General features: G+C 40.0%; 3 protein-coding genes across 3 annotated transcripts; 2 read left to right on the forward strand and 1 right to left on the reverse strand.

Annotated features, from left to right (window-relative positions):
- Nucleotides 1-1102: 1102 nt before the first annotated feature.
- LOC114193855 (spindle/kinetochore-associated protein) lies at nt 1103-5416 on the reverse strand. Its single transcript, XM_028083815.2, has 5 exons — nt 5215-5416; nt 4982-5077; nt 4634-4756; nt 3718-3757; nt 1103-1373 (listed from the first exon to the last, which is right to left on the reverse strand). Exons 1-5 carry the CDS (start codon nt 5335-5337, stop codon nt 1300-1302), a joined length of 456 nt encoding a protein of 151 aa, XP_027939616.1. The 5' UTR covers nt 5338-5416; the 3' UTR covers nt 1103-1299.
- A 2603-nt stretch (nt 5417-8019) lies between these two features.
- On the forward strand, nt 8020-11307 carry LOC114194258 (uncharacterized). Its single transcript, XM_085665635.1, has 4 exons — nt 8020-8809; nt 8872-9557; nt 9914-10285; nt 10741-11307. The coding sequence occupies exons 1-4, from the start codon at nt 8020-8022 to the stop codon at nt 11305-11307; spliced, it is 2415 nt and encodes an 804-aa protein (XP_085521761.1).
- A 315-nt stretch (nt 11308-11622) lies between these two features.
- LOC146884043 (uncharacterized) lies at nt 11623-12177 on the forward strand. Its single transcript, XM_085665636.1, has 2 exons — nt 11623-11733; nt 11848-12177. The coding sequence occupies exons 1-2, from the start codon at nt 11623-11625 to the stop codon at nt 12175-12177; spliced, it is 441 nt and encodes a 146-aa protein (XP_085521762.1).
- Nucleotides 12178-14346: the final 2169 nt, after the last annotated feature.

The following is a 14346-nucleotide window of genomic DNA, read 5'->3' on the forward strand; positions in this document are numbered from 1 at the left end:
ATGTGTTGACCAAGTCATTAAGGGGACCTCGGATTGAGTTCATTTGTTCCAAGCTTGGTTCATACAATTTGTATGCTCCAGCTTGAGGGGGAGTGTTAGAATTATTACCTATACCTATTGTATCATTAACCCTATGTGTAAGGTGTTGAGTGTGGGAAACTACCTACTGCCATATCTACTATTGCATGTAATCATGCCTAGTATCTTAGAGTAGTCTTTTCATATCTTTTCATATGTACGTGCTTGCTTCACTATAAATAGAAGAGGAAGAGAGTGGTACTGTTGTCCACTACTCCTATTTTAAAGTCTCAGTCTCAAGTCAACATATCACATCTCAATTCAAATAAATACACATTTCATATATACATCTCATATTATTCAAAAGTTTCATACACATTTCATCACGGTTCATAACATTCCTTCAACATCTATCCCAATTTAGAATACACAAAACATAATTTTCAAAAATTTAGAAAACATCTAATTTCTCATTTCTAAGACCCACTTGTCTAATGACTAAAGCTCTCAGATTTTCACAAAATGAATTTTGCCCCGTGAGAGTGTTGCTTGTCCAACGACCAAGTATTAGGAATTTTCACAAAATAGACTTGTTCAGCGAAACCTGACTTTTCCAATGACCAATCCTATATGAGCTTTAGGGTTTTTAATAAAATAAATTTCACTTAATGAGAGATTGACTCACACAGCGATCCAAAAACACTGTGAGCCTCACTTAAAGGCTCGTCTAACAAGCTATGTTTATTTAAAGAAACGAATTATCCCAAACTTGAGAATGTCTCATTCAGCGAGTCTATATAATTCAGAATACTCTAAGGACAAATCAATTGATCAAGTTGACTTAGATTGCCTTTTTCTCTAATCGAACCAATTAGACCCAATTGATCATAAATTATACTGTCCAAAATACTCAACATAACAAGTCAAATTCAATCAAACACATCATACCTGCATAAATCAACATGTAGTGACCCTGTCACTTCTACAATCAGATCATCTATCTTAGAGTGCTATCAGAATTTAAATTAACTTTTTTTACAAAGATTAAGCTTCTTGGCCCAAGCTAAATCTCTAAACACAAATATATGTGAAATGTTTAACTTGTATATTCTTTTTACTTTAATGTTTGCATATAAGATATATCTTGAATAATGCAATTCAACTAATGATTTACTTCCACTACCCTAACTCAGTAGTAACATTGCATAATTCCATTCTGTTTCTTTACATTTTAAGCAACCAGCTAGAAGGATACTACATTACTGTCCTGGTGATAGCAGATCAGTTACTTTGAACTATAGCAGAGAAAAGCAGTTTGTTGATATCTCCAGAATCAGCATCAAGTGTCTCCTTCCCTGCATTCAACACATTCACAGAAATTCATTTTTTCCAGAATTCTATCAGCAATTACCTAAGATCATATTATCTACTTCTGAATTCTTGCGGTGTCATGCATGGTAATTATCTAAGATCGTACAGTATGATAAACCAGATTTGATATTAGCCGTCCAAAATGCTTGGATAGTCCTTCCCTACAATGTCAATGTGGACATAACTCTGAAACAAACCATCCCTTCATTGATGTACTCTTCACCTAATTAGGCATCATAAGACTTCCAACCACAGCCACTGCCTGGCTATTTTCTAGGCACATCACCAATGGCAGAGGCATAATCTAAATAAATTACGCAAGTAATCAAGACAAAGGGTACCAGGATACACATGTTTCCACTAAGTCCTTACAGAAGAAAAAAATATGTAAAAAAATTAAATTTATTTCATAAATTAAAATTAACTTAAGCATATACTAACTTACAGATGATTTTTCATATTAACTTCTCTGAAAGATGCTTTTCAACAATTTAATTATAACTTGTAGAGGGCTAATTTCATTTTTTTCCTTCTCATTTTTTTCTCTAATTGGTTATTGACAAATTCATTTGAGAAAGCCCACAATAGTCTCAAATGGGGAAAAAGGACTTGTTGCAAAAGGAGATAAGAGGTACAAGATGGAAAGTTGGCTCTACTGAACTGTGCTCGTGCAAGCAGCAAACACTGTCGAAATAAGGAAACTTGGTTCATCCAGTATTCAGTGTTTCATTTCTAAAGGATTTTCAAAGAAGGCTTTTCAACACTAAAATCTCTACCAGAAGAGTCCTCTCTACACAAATGATCCCACAAGTAACAACTGACCTAAGGCAGATGCAGGAGGGATTGGACAGAAGTATGCCACAAGAGGAAACCCCTTTTGAATGCGGGATTTTTCTGATTCCTAACATCAAACTTGAGGTCTAGGTGGCTTTTTATAAACGAAACTGGTTAATTAAATGCAACAAATTCTTGGGAAAAACCAAAGTTCCATGTTGACTACAAATAGAACAAAAATATAATATTTAAGTTGAAGTAATTCTCACCTTTTTAGCCAATTTTCTAGGATGGAGTTAAGCCTAAACTCACTTTCTAGTATAATACTAGAGCCTATTCTAGCCAGATTTATTGAACCTATTATACCACCAGCATATAATCATATTATAGTAAGTGGAAAATTTACCTTACAAGCTAGTTTTATAGGAGATGAGCTAAGCCTAAATTCACTTAACTTCCAGGGAAATTAATAAGAGCTGCATCATTGTGGGCATGTGACTTTTTCACATTGAGGCATTAAAAAGTGCAACAAAATGAGTCAGTAGAAGTGAGATGACAACAGTAATAACTGTCTTAACATCTCAACTATGATAATATTAGTACAGATGGTACAAATAGGAACTTTAGGCAATATAAAAAGGTCACTCATATCTATAACTACACAACTAGCTCCATGACTTAGGAGTATAGATCAGGAAAGAAATGGGATTGTATTGAGGTTTGAGGGGTCTCTTACTGGACTCACAAGAAGAAATAACTTCTCTCCTTGTTCATTATTGTTATTAGATTACAAATAATAAAAAAAAAAACTTCACCTAATAGCTTAAGCTTTTGGGAGAATTAGTTCTTGACATCATTGCCCCTGTTTTTCTAAATATAAAAGTTGAATTTTGGCACGACGGACAGTGAGTTTGAGCATTATCCATGCTGCAAGTCTGAAGGGCCCGTGCATGTGACAAAATGTTAGGTATAAAACCAATCATGAACTTCAGTTAATAGGTAACAGCTTAAGTTTCTGCATGAACTAGCTCATGACAATTGTGTTCATGTGATGTGCCTAGTCCGATTTATTGAGAATAATATTCCATATTCTTCTTCAATCCCTCACTCTACCTCCAGTGCTATATGCAGTTGCTCTACTACAAAAAACCCAAGCTGTCCCTTGCAAGGATCAAAAACAACTATCTCACAAACTTGAGACTGAAGTGGTAGTTGGAGACTCAACAATACACTCTAACCCAAGCTCAATTTCCCCCTTTTTAGTCATTGCACTCCTCACATTTAATGTCTATTCAACTCCATTCCCCTTTCCTCACCACATCAGTCCCCGCTTCTAAGATAGTGGAACTGATCCAGACCACAACAAAGTATCCTCTTTCAATAGTCAAAAGACTAAAAGATATTGAATAAAATATATATTTAATTCAAACCAATACATTGGCATCGGGTAAATTTTGTCACTACAAGAACAATGACACACATATCCATTAAATAATGTTGTTAAATTTAATATATGGAAAATTGTCAATATAATAAATTTTTCAAACTCCGAACCTGTTTTGGATCTTACTTGAGCTGTCCATTCTTCAATTACCTGCATAATCGGTTAAAATTGTGTAAAAGAATATTGCAAATGCTCTTAGTTTCTGCTTGACTCACTAGGTGAAAAGTGATGACATACAAAATTTGGCATGAAAACACTTTACACCGGGATGGTATAACAGAAATGCAAGAAAACAGTAAACAGAATGAGAATGTATTGTTTTCTTCAATCCTCCATTTTCTATGTTCACACGTTCCACCAACTCAACCAAAAATAAACTTGGTTATGTAGGCAAAGCAACATGAAATCTACCCAAGGACACCTTTGCTTGGGTAAAATTAAAAGCAAAGCCCCAAATTTGATTTATCTTGGTTGCTTGCTGGCAAACGGTGTAAACACTAGAAACACCATTTGGAAAATAGGCAACCATTGATAATAGCAAAGATATACCTCATAAATTACCATCATGCCCCTTTTTGATACCTTCAGATGGAAGATACTACACTTTCATTATTGAACTATAACATTTTATTCCTTTATGAAATAAAGACCTAGCACAGATGATGAATCCTTTGAACAACTAAAACTCCTCTTCAGAGTCCATATGAACCATTATGCACTTCTCAGTAATTCATGAGAAAATGCACATCCAGTATAGGAAATTTCATTACTTGTTTAAAGACACTGAAAAGTTAACGTCAAAAAAAGTAAAAGGGAAATGATACACAGTTGCTCACATTTTTATTAATTTGTCTGCATAAAAGCATTGACAGACTAACTTAAAAAAATCAATTAAAAAAGATACACACCAATTTCCTCACTCTCTCCCACATAAGTTCATTGGTTTATTCATTGGTTTATTCATTTAAATTGAGGGGACCAACTTAAAAAACCAATTAAAACAAAAAGACACATATTCACAATTACCTGTTTGAAGTTAGTGAATGCAGCATCATCTTCACCGGTGGAGAAGATGCCCAAGGATGGTTGCATTCGCTGCACCAAATTCCTGTTCTCCACCAGAATTCTCTGAGCCTGATCAATCAAATCCTGCACAAGTGAACTACCATATCAAATTCAAAACACAGGCGCTCTTCATCTTTATAAGCACACAATTTTAGCCACATGTCAAGATTTTTGGAGTCACCGCAATTGCAACAGCAACCGCAATCTAAACCTTAGGTATCAATACCACTCAAATACACCTTGCAGCAATTCAAATCTATAGAACCCACGAGAAGACAAAACAATGCAGAATAGTTCATAATAAAGTACCTGCTTAGCAACCAGAAGCTCATGGCACTGCCCCTTCAAGGTTGCTATATCATCCTGAAGCTTCTTGATTCTAGAAACCAGCTGCATGGGGTTAGCCTGCAAAGCCCAGTACAGTTTTAAGCATAAAGGTCCGAACTTAGAGGTGCCCATGATTGGATTTAGCAAGGAATTGAAGAAATATGAATGAGGGTACACAGAAAACTGTGAAAACCGAGATGGGTCGTTGTGCTTACATTGTCAGGGTAAACCTGCAGAAACTCCTTTTCGAGGCGATGGTGAACAGAAGAGAGATCGTGATTGGCCTTTGTGAAAAGGTTCAAAAGCCCATCTGTCGCTTGGTGGTATTGATGCTCCATTTTCGCTTCACTCTGCAGTGTTGAATTGAGATTCAAATGTTCATATTGCTTTTGGGAACATCCGCTTCAATTTATCTATAGGAGCCAAAAACAAATTCAAATATCTGGACACGAGAATGTATGAAAAAATAAAATATTTTTTCCTTTTTGATTTAGATTTATTTTGATCTTTTCTTTATGTTAAAAAAAATTAGTTTTGTATCTTTTAAATTTCATTCGATCTCAGTTTTCCATTAGTAAAACAATAGTTGCAAGGATTAAATATGTTTTTGTCCTTCAAGTTTCAGTAAATTTTGGAATTAGTCCATCGTCAAAACTTTATACCAATTTAGTCATTCATGTTTTAAAATGCGTGAATTTAGTCATTTTAACCAAATTTTGTTAAATTTATCTAACATTTGCAAGCCTATTTCATATGATAGTATTTAAGTTAACATTAAAGCAAAAATGTATCAAATAATATAAATAATATAAATACTATCATGAAATGCGCTTGAAACGTTAGATAAACTTTACAAAATTTGGTTAAAAGGACTAAATTCACGCATTTTGAGAGATGAATGACTAAATTGGTCAAAAATTTTGATGAGGGACTAATTTCAAATTTCGCTGAAACTTGAGGACCAAAAACATATTTAACCCTAATTGCAAATATTTTTCCATTAGTAATATTTTTCTCTTCTTCTTATATAATTTTTTTAATTTGATTTATTCTATATTCATAAAATATATTTTACCTCTTATCACGCCTTTAATTATACTTTACTTTTCCAGTACTTATATTTAAATGATATATTATCACTCTCACTAAATCAAATAATTTTTATATCTCATATGTAATTATTTTTAATCATTTCTAGTATTTTTATTTATTATCTACTTTTTCACACAAAATATTTAACTTTCAATATAAGGTGTTCATTAAGGTAAATTCTTTATTTTATAAATAATATAAAAAAATTGTCTTCTTTATTTATTCTCTTTGATATTTCATTTTAATTTTATTTCAACGTTAAAACAATTTTTATTATCTTTGAAAAATTTGATTAATTGAAATACTTTTTTTGTAAGGCCCAGTTTTCTGCTTTAATATTTTAAGGGCTGCCCTTAACCTAATGGGCCTAAGGGCTGGTCCAAGGAGTAAAAACAGACCCCAATCTGCCCAAACGTTTTCACTTCCCTCACTTTCAAAATTAGTGCCTCCTTGCCTCTTTGAGCAGCTACAACGCTCTGCTAGGGTTTTGCCGTCAACCTTCTCCAAGCTAGCTCAAGCCAGGTTTCACCCACCTCTTTGGCCACCTTAAAACAGTCGTGCTCGCTGTGTGCGTATTGGGGGTTTTCTGCTTAGCTCTTCCAGGTAAGGGAAGCTAGGGTTTACAGTTATTTACAATTTTAGTATGCTTTCTGAGTTTGAATCATATGCTTGAAGTATGCCCATGATTTGATTGCGTGGTATTAGTAAAAGTATGATATTTGGTGTTGTTTCTGTGTTTTTCACGAGTGAACAGTGACGAGCCTGGTTTTCTCGCCCAAGCGAGCATGCCTCACCTAGGCGAGACTAACAGCGACTCGCCCAAGATTTTCTGCGCGAATAGTCACTCTTGGTGGCACCTCATCTGTTGGACGTAATTCCATGGACCTTCCTAATGGGAGTCCCTGGTGGTGCCTCACCTATTGGACTTAATTCCATGAACCTCGTGGTGAGAGTTCATGGTGGTGCCTCAACATAAGGACGTAATTCCACGCGAGTATCGTGGTGGTGCCTCAAGGCCAGGACGTAATTCCACGTAGGCCACGTGGTGGTGCCTCTTGTAAGGGTGTAATTTCGCGAAGGCCTCGTGGTGATGCCTCACTGCTAGGACTTAATTCCACTGTCTTGTGGTGGTGCCTCATTATGCGTATCCGGATAGTTAAGTCTTGTAGCTTTGAAGGGGTTTGGTATATCATGTGTGGGTTCTCGTCATTTATGCTTGATTATATGATTGAATGATGATTATTATGATGTATGAATTTTGTGCACTAGCTTACCCTTTCGCTTGTTTGTATGGTTGTGTGTGCGGTCTTCCTCCTTTGCAATGATCATCAATTTTATTGATGTGAGCAGATGTGAGAACTAGTGGCAGTGGTAATGGCGATGGAGATGCTACAGCTTGATGGTTATGGACGGGTATGGGGCTCACTATGGAGCCCTCAGCTGAAGAAGTTTTATTATCTAGATTTATCTTTCTGTACAAGAACTTGTGTTGTTGTTGATCCATTTTAATTAGGTTAGGCAGTGTAGTGCCTCCTCTCTTTTTGTTATGAACATGGTTGGGGTATTGTGTACCCTCTTATCTTATTAAATTGAATTTACTCTTTTTAATTGGGGTGTTATATTTATGATATCAGAGCGGTCGTTCCTTAGGATCTATGGTCTAGTGTGCCTGCTTAGCTACCGTTGTAGCTTGTGTGTTGCTAGCTAAGCTCTCATCTAACCAAGTCTAACTCTTGTTTTTCCTGTGTGCCAGTGACATGGCACCTCAGCGTAGGAACCCTCAGCCTTCTCAGGGCGATGCACCAGACATCGCCAGGGCGATAGAAGCGATGGTTACTGCTTTGACATAATAGAGTACTACAATGATGCAACAACATGAAGCATCAATGCAGCGACATGCGACATCACTTGAGCAGTCGTAGCTGGTCATGCAGCAGATGGAAGCTGCTAGGGTGGCTGTTGAGGACGCTCACCGTCAACACATGGAGGCCCTCCGTCAGTTGGAGGAAAACAGGACCACTACCCATGCCCACGGTCCCGAGCCAAGACCTCTCCATCGGGAATGGAGTTTGGAAGACTTTCTAAAGCACCACCCGACTAAGTTTAATGGGAAGACCAGTCCAGATGTCGCAGATCAGTGGTTGAAGGACATTGAAAGGATCTTTGATGCTAAGATGTGCCCCGAGGAGAGTAGATTGGCCTTCGCGGTGTACATGCTCACGGGTGAGGCTGAGCACTGGTGGATCAGTATGAAGTCCATCATGGAGGAGAGGCAGGAACCAGTTACTTGGGAGGTCTTTAGGAGAAAGTTTCTCTCCGACTACTTCCCCGACAGCGTCAAATATGCTAAAGAGGTGGAGTTTTTGCAGTTGACCCAAGGAAGCAAATTTGTGGCTGAGTATGCGAAAAAGTTTAAGCATCTCAGTCGTTTCTACACCATGCCACTAGATGAAGAGTGGCGATGCAGGAAATTCGAGAATGGCCTCCGTGGAGATCTTCGGCTGATGGTGGCCCCACTATCCATCAAGGACTTGGCAGCCTTGGTGGAGAAGACTAGGGTTATGGAAAAGATGAAGGTGGAGGTAGAAACTCAGCACCCACACCAGCAGAGAGTGGGAGGACCATCTGGGTCCAGGCATAGGCACGAGGAGAGGAGGAAACCCTATACTAGGCCTCATTCCCAGTCTCAAGGGTTTAGGGAATCTTTTTCTCAGCAGGGCATGATTTAGTGCTACCAGTGTGGGGGACCGCACAGAGGAATGTTTGCCCCCAACTTGCAGGTTTCAAGAGGTGCAACAATTGTGGCAAGGAAGGCCACTTCGGCAGAGATTACCCCAACCTTGTGAGGACAGCGACGCGTACCCTAATTCCAGTCCCAGCCCAGAATCAGCAGATGAAGGGAGGCAACAAGCCTCAAGCATCGGACAGAGTGTACGCCATGACTAGAGCGGAGGTAGCAGGCTCAGGTAACCTTGTCATGGGTCGTTGTGTGATTGTTGGTAAATCTGTATGTGTATTGTATGACTCTGGAGCGACACACTCTTTTGTGTCTGAAACTTGTGTGCAAAGGTTGGGTCTGCTAGTTTATGAACTACAATGTGACCTTATGGTATCTACTCTGACATTGAGTTTGGTTAGGACATCGTCCTTGTGTGCTAGGTGTCCAGTGGAGGTAGAAGGACACAAGTACAAAGTGAATCTGATCTGCCTACCTCTACAAGAGTTGGAAGTGATCCTAGGAATGGATTGGCTCTCTGCCAATCGTATCCTTATAGACTGCCGAGAGAAGAGGCTGTTATTTCCCAACTCAGAGGAGCCTGAGTTGTTATCGTCTCACGGGGTTATGAAGGAGCTACAGGACGGTGCTCAGTGTTTCCTGATCTTTACACGCTTGGAGGTAGAGGGAGAAGAGATGAAGTCTGTTATACTAGTGGTACAAGAATTTGAAGACGTGTTCCTAGAGGAAGTACCGTGATTACCCCTTAGTAGAGAAGTGGAGTTCTCAATTGATTTGGTACCTGGAACCGGGCCAGTGTCGATGGCTCCGTATCGTATGGCTTCGACAGAGTTGGTAGAGCTCAAGAAGCAGATATAGGAGTTTTTGGAAAAGCAGTTCATACGACCCAGCACTTCGCCTTGGGGAGCACCAGTACTGTTGGTGAAGAAGAAGGATGGGAGTTCACGTTTGTGCGTTGACTACCGACATCTGAACAAGATGACCATCAAGAACAAGTATCCTCTCTCGAGAATAGATGACTTAATGGATCAGTTGCATGGATCCTCGGTGTTTTCAAAGATTGACTTGCGATCGGATATCATCAGATTCTGGTGAAGGGTGAGGATGTGCAGAAGACGACCTTCAGGTCCCTGTATAGACATTACGAGTATGTAGTCATGCCCTTTGGTATGACCAATGCTCCAACGGTGTTCATGGACTACATGAACATAATTTTCAGGCCATTATTGGATAAGTTTGTCATGGTCTTCATAGACGACACTCTCATCTATTCCAGAACTCAGGAGGAGCATGTCGAGCACCTAAGACTAGTACTTAGGGTGCTTAGGGAGAAACAACTATATGCCAAGTTGTCTAAGTGCGAATTTTGGATGGATGAGGTACAATTCTTGGGCCATGTGATATCTGCACAAGGCATTACAGTAGAGCCAGCAAAAGTCGACGCGGTGGTTAAGTGGGTAAGTCCCAAGTCAACAACTGGAATCAGGAGTTTTGTGGGTTTAGCCGGCTACTATAGGAGATTCATAGAGGGATTCTCCAAGATAGTGGCGCCTCTGACCCAGCTTACTCGAAAAGACCAACCCTTCGCTTGGACAGGTAAGTGTGAGGAAAGTTTCCAAGAGCTGAAGCGACGTTTGATGAGCGCCCCGATATTGGTTATCCCGGATGTTGAAAAACCCTTTAAGGTTTTTGTGACGCCTCCCACCTTGGACTTGGTTGTGTTCTAATGCAAGAGAAAAAGGCAGTGGCATATGCGTCGAGGCAACTCAAGGTGCATGAGAGAAACTATCCCACTCATGACCTGGAGCTGGCAACTATAGTATTCGCCTTGAAAATTTGGAGACACTATCTCTACGGTGCTCAATTCTGGGTATTCAGCGATCATAAGAGTCTCAAGTACCTATTTGATTAGAAGGAGTTAAACATGAGACAGAGAAGATGGATGGAATTCTTGAAGGATTATGATTTTGAGCTTTTGTACCATCCAGGGAAGGCGAATGTAGTAGCCGATGATCTGAGTAGGAAGACGATGCATACCGTTCACCTCATGATCAAAGAGGTGAAACTATTGGAGAAATTCAGAGACATGAAACTACAGGTGGAGTTGGAATCAGGATTCATTAGATGTAGTAACCTGACCATATCTAGTGACCTCCTGAACTCGGTTAGAGAAAGACAATTATTGGATGTCAGTCTAAACAGGGTCAGAAAACAACTTGGGTCGGATGAGGCCAAAGACTTTGCTTTAGGTGATGATCGCATACTAAGGTTCCAGAGCAGAGTATGTATACCTGACGATGCTGAGGTAAAACGGTTGATCCTTGAGGAGGGGCATAAGAGTCGTCTTAGTCTACATCCTAGCATGACTAAGATGTACCAGGATCTCAAGAAAAACTTCTGGTGGCAAGGAATGAAGAAAGATGTGGCACAATTTGTATCCGCCTGTCTGACGTGTCAGAAGGCGAAAGTGGAGCCCTAGAGGCCCGATGGGATCTTACAACCCTTAGAGATACCAGTGTGGAAATGAGACAACATCTCAATGGACTTTGTGACCCATTTACCACGAACTTTTAGAGGGCATGACACCATCTGGGTGATAGTGGACCGATTGACCAAGAGTGCTCACTTCTTGACGATGAACTTGAGGATGCCAATGGCCAAGTTGGCCCAGTTGTACATTAAGGAGATAGTAAGGCTTCATGGGGTGCCTTCGAGCATAGTTTTCGATAGAGATCCGCGGTTCACGTCTCGGTTTTGGCAGACGCTACATAGTGCTATAGGTAGCAAACTCATCATGAGTTCGGCTTATCATCCTCAGACCGATAGTCAGTCTGAGAGGACGATCCAGTCACTAGAGGATTTGTTGAGGACATGCACATTGGACCACCTAGGTGCTTGGGATGAGGTATTGCCTTTGATAAAGTTTACCTACAACAACAATTTTCATGCGAGCATTGGCATGGCGCCATACGAGGCTCTTTATGGCAGGAGGTGTAGGACTCCTCTATATTGGTATCAGGATGGAAAAGCGGTGTTGGTTGGGCCAGAATTGTTAGAGCAGACCACTGAGAAGGTGAGGATGGTGAGGGATAGGATGCATGCCTCTCAGAGTAGGCAGAAGGCTTATTCAGACTGTAAGAGGAGGCCTTTGGAGTTCGAGGCTGGAGATCACATGTTCTTGAGGGTGACCCGAACCACTGATGTGGGAAGGGCTCTCTGCTCAAGAAAACTTTCTCCTAAGTTCCTTGGTCCCTATCAAATCTCGAGGAGGATTGGGCCGATGGCTTATGAGATAGCTTTGCCCCCTCAATTGGCAAATCTCCAACCGGTGTTCCACGTGTCTAGTTGAGGAAGTATGTCTTTGATCCCTCTCATGTGCTTGAAGTAGAGGATGTGCAAATCAGGAAGGATCTCACTATGGAAATACCACCAGTGGCTTTAGAGGAGAGCCGAGTTGAGGAACGTTGAGGGAAAACAGTTAGTCTTGTCAAAGTTATCTGGGATCGGAGAATGGGCGACTCGACTTGGGAGTTAGAAGAGGATATGAGGAAGTCACATTCGCATCTTTTTCCCTGTTAAGTCTGTTTTTTTCGAGGACGAAAAATTTTGTTGTTGGGGAGAATGTAAGGCCCAGTTTTCTGCCTTAATGTTTTAAGGGCTGCCCTTAACCTAGTGGGCCTAAGGGTTCGTCCAAGGAGTAAAAACAGACCCCAATCTGCCCTAACGTTTCCACTTCCCTCACTTTTAGAATCAGTGCCTCCTTGCCATCAACCTTCTCCAAGCTAGCTCAAGCCAGGTTCCACCCACCTCTTTGGCCACCTTAAGACAGTCGTGCTCGCTGTGTGCGTATTGGGGGTTTTTCGCTTAGCTCTTCCAGTTAAGGGAAGCTAGGGTTTATAGTTATTTACATTTTTAGTATGCTTTCTGAGTTTGAATCATATGCTTGAAGTATGCCCATGATTTGATTGCATGGTATTGGTAAATGTATGACATTTGGTGCTGTTTCTGCGTTTTTCACGAGTGAACAGTGGCATACACTGGTTTTCTTGTCCAAGCGAGCATGCCTCGCCTAGGTGAGACTAACAGTGACTCGCCCAAGCTTTTCTGCGCGAATAGTCGCTCAGGCGACTTGTCTTCATTTTTGAGTGAGAGGTGATCTCACTTAGGCGAGAAGGAACTCGCCTGAGCGAGGGGATCTCTCTCGCCTGAGCGAGGTCTTCTAGCCTAAGCGAGACAGGGGCGAGTTGTGTGCTTTGATGTGAATGGTCAGTGATGTGGTTGCTTGTTTGTCTGGTTTGGACACCTTACTTAGATGGTTTGAGGGATGATGCCTTGATTATTATGTGGGGTTGAGGTGAAAGTGATATATTGCTTTGTTGTGTATGAGTTGGAAAACATGAAATGTATGATTGGTTGTTTATGCATGGTGTTAGTACCGTGGGATCTTTCTGATTTGGTTGGTGAGACATGTACAAAGTGTGGGTAGGACTTAATTCCATGACTCTTGTAGTAAGAACTCTTGGTGGCGCCTCATCTGTTAGACGTAATTCCATAGACCTTCCTAATGGGAGTCCCTGGTGATGCCTCACCTATTGGACTTAATTCCATGAACCTCGTGGTGAAAGTTCATGGTGGTGCCTCAACATAAGGACGTAATTCCACGCGAGTATCGTGGTGGTGCCTCAAGGCCAGGACGTAATTCCACGTAGGCCACGTGGTGGTGCCTCTTGTAAGGGTGTAATTCCGCGAAGGCCTCGTGGTGATACCTTACTGCTAGGACTTAATTCCATTGTCTTGTGGTGGTGCCTCATTATGCATATCCGGATAGTCAAGTCTTGTAGTTTTGAAGGGGTTTGGTATATCATGTGTGGGTTCCCGTCATTTATGCTTGATTATATGATTGAATGATGATTATTATGATGTATGAATTTTGTGCACTAGCTTACCCTTTCGCTCGTTTGTATGGTTGTGTGTGGGATCTTCCTCCTTTGAAATGATCATTAATTCTATTGATGTGAGCAGATGTGAGAACCAATGGCAGTGGTAATGGCGATGGAGATGCTACAGCTTGATGGTTATGGACGGGTATGGGGCTCACTATGGAGCCCTCAGCTGAAGAAGTTTTATTATCTAGATTTATCTTTCTGTACAAGAACTTGTGTTGTTATTGATCCATTTTAATTAGGTTAGGCAGTGTAGTGCCTCCTCTCTTTTTGTTATGAACATGGTTGGGGATATTATGTACCTTCTTATCCTATTTCTGCACTCTCTGGATATTTATATATGTGTGACGCTTTATTAAATTGAATTTACCCTTTTTAATTGGGGCGTTACATTTTTAGATCTCTAAAATATTTTTCATTTATCCTATCATTAGTTATACATTTACTTTCCTTAATGCGATTTTGTTTAATGATATATCAAATTATTTTTAAGACACACATTTGATCATTCTACTTTTTTGAATATTTCTATTTATTATTTATTTTGTCATATACAATATTATTTTGATGATAAT

This window comes from Vigna unguiculata, chromosome 8 (assembly GCF_037176805.1).
Source record: "Vigna unguiculata cultivar grain cowpea cultivar isolate G323 ecotype 2 chromosome 8, ASM3717680v1, whole genome shotgun sequence".
Taxonomy (NCBI): Eukaryota; Viridiplantae; Streptophyta; class Magnoliopsida; order Fabales; family Fabaceae; genus Vigna; species Vigna unguiculata.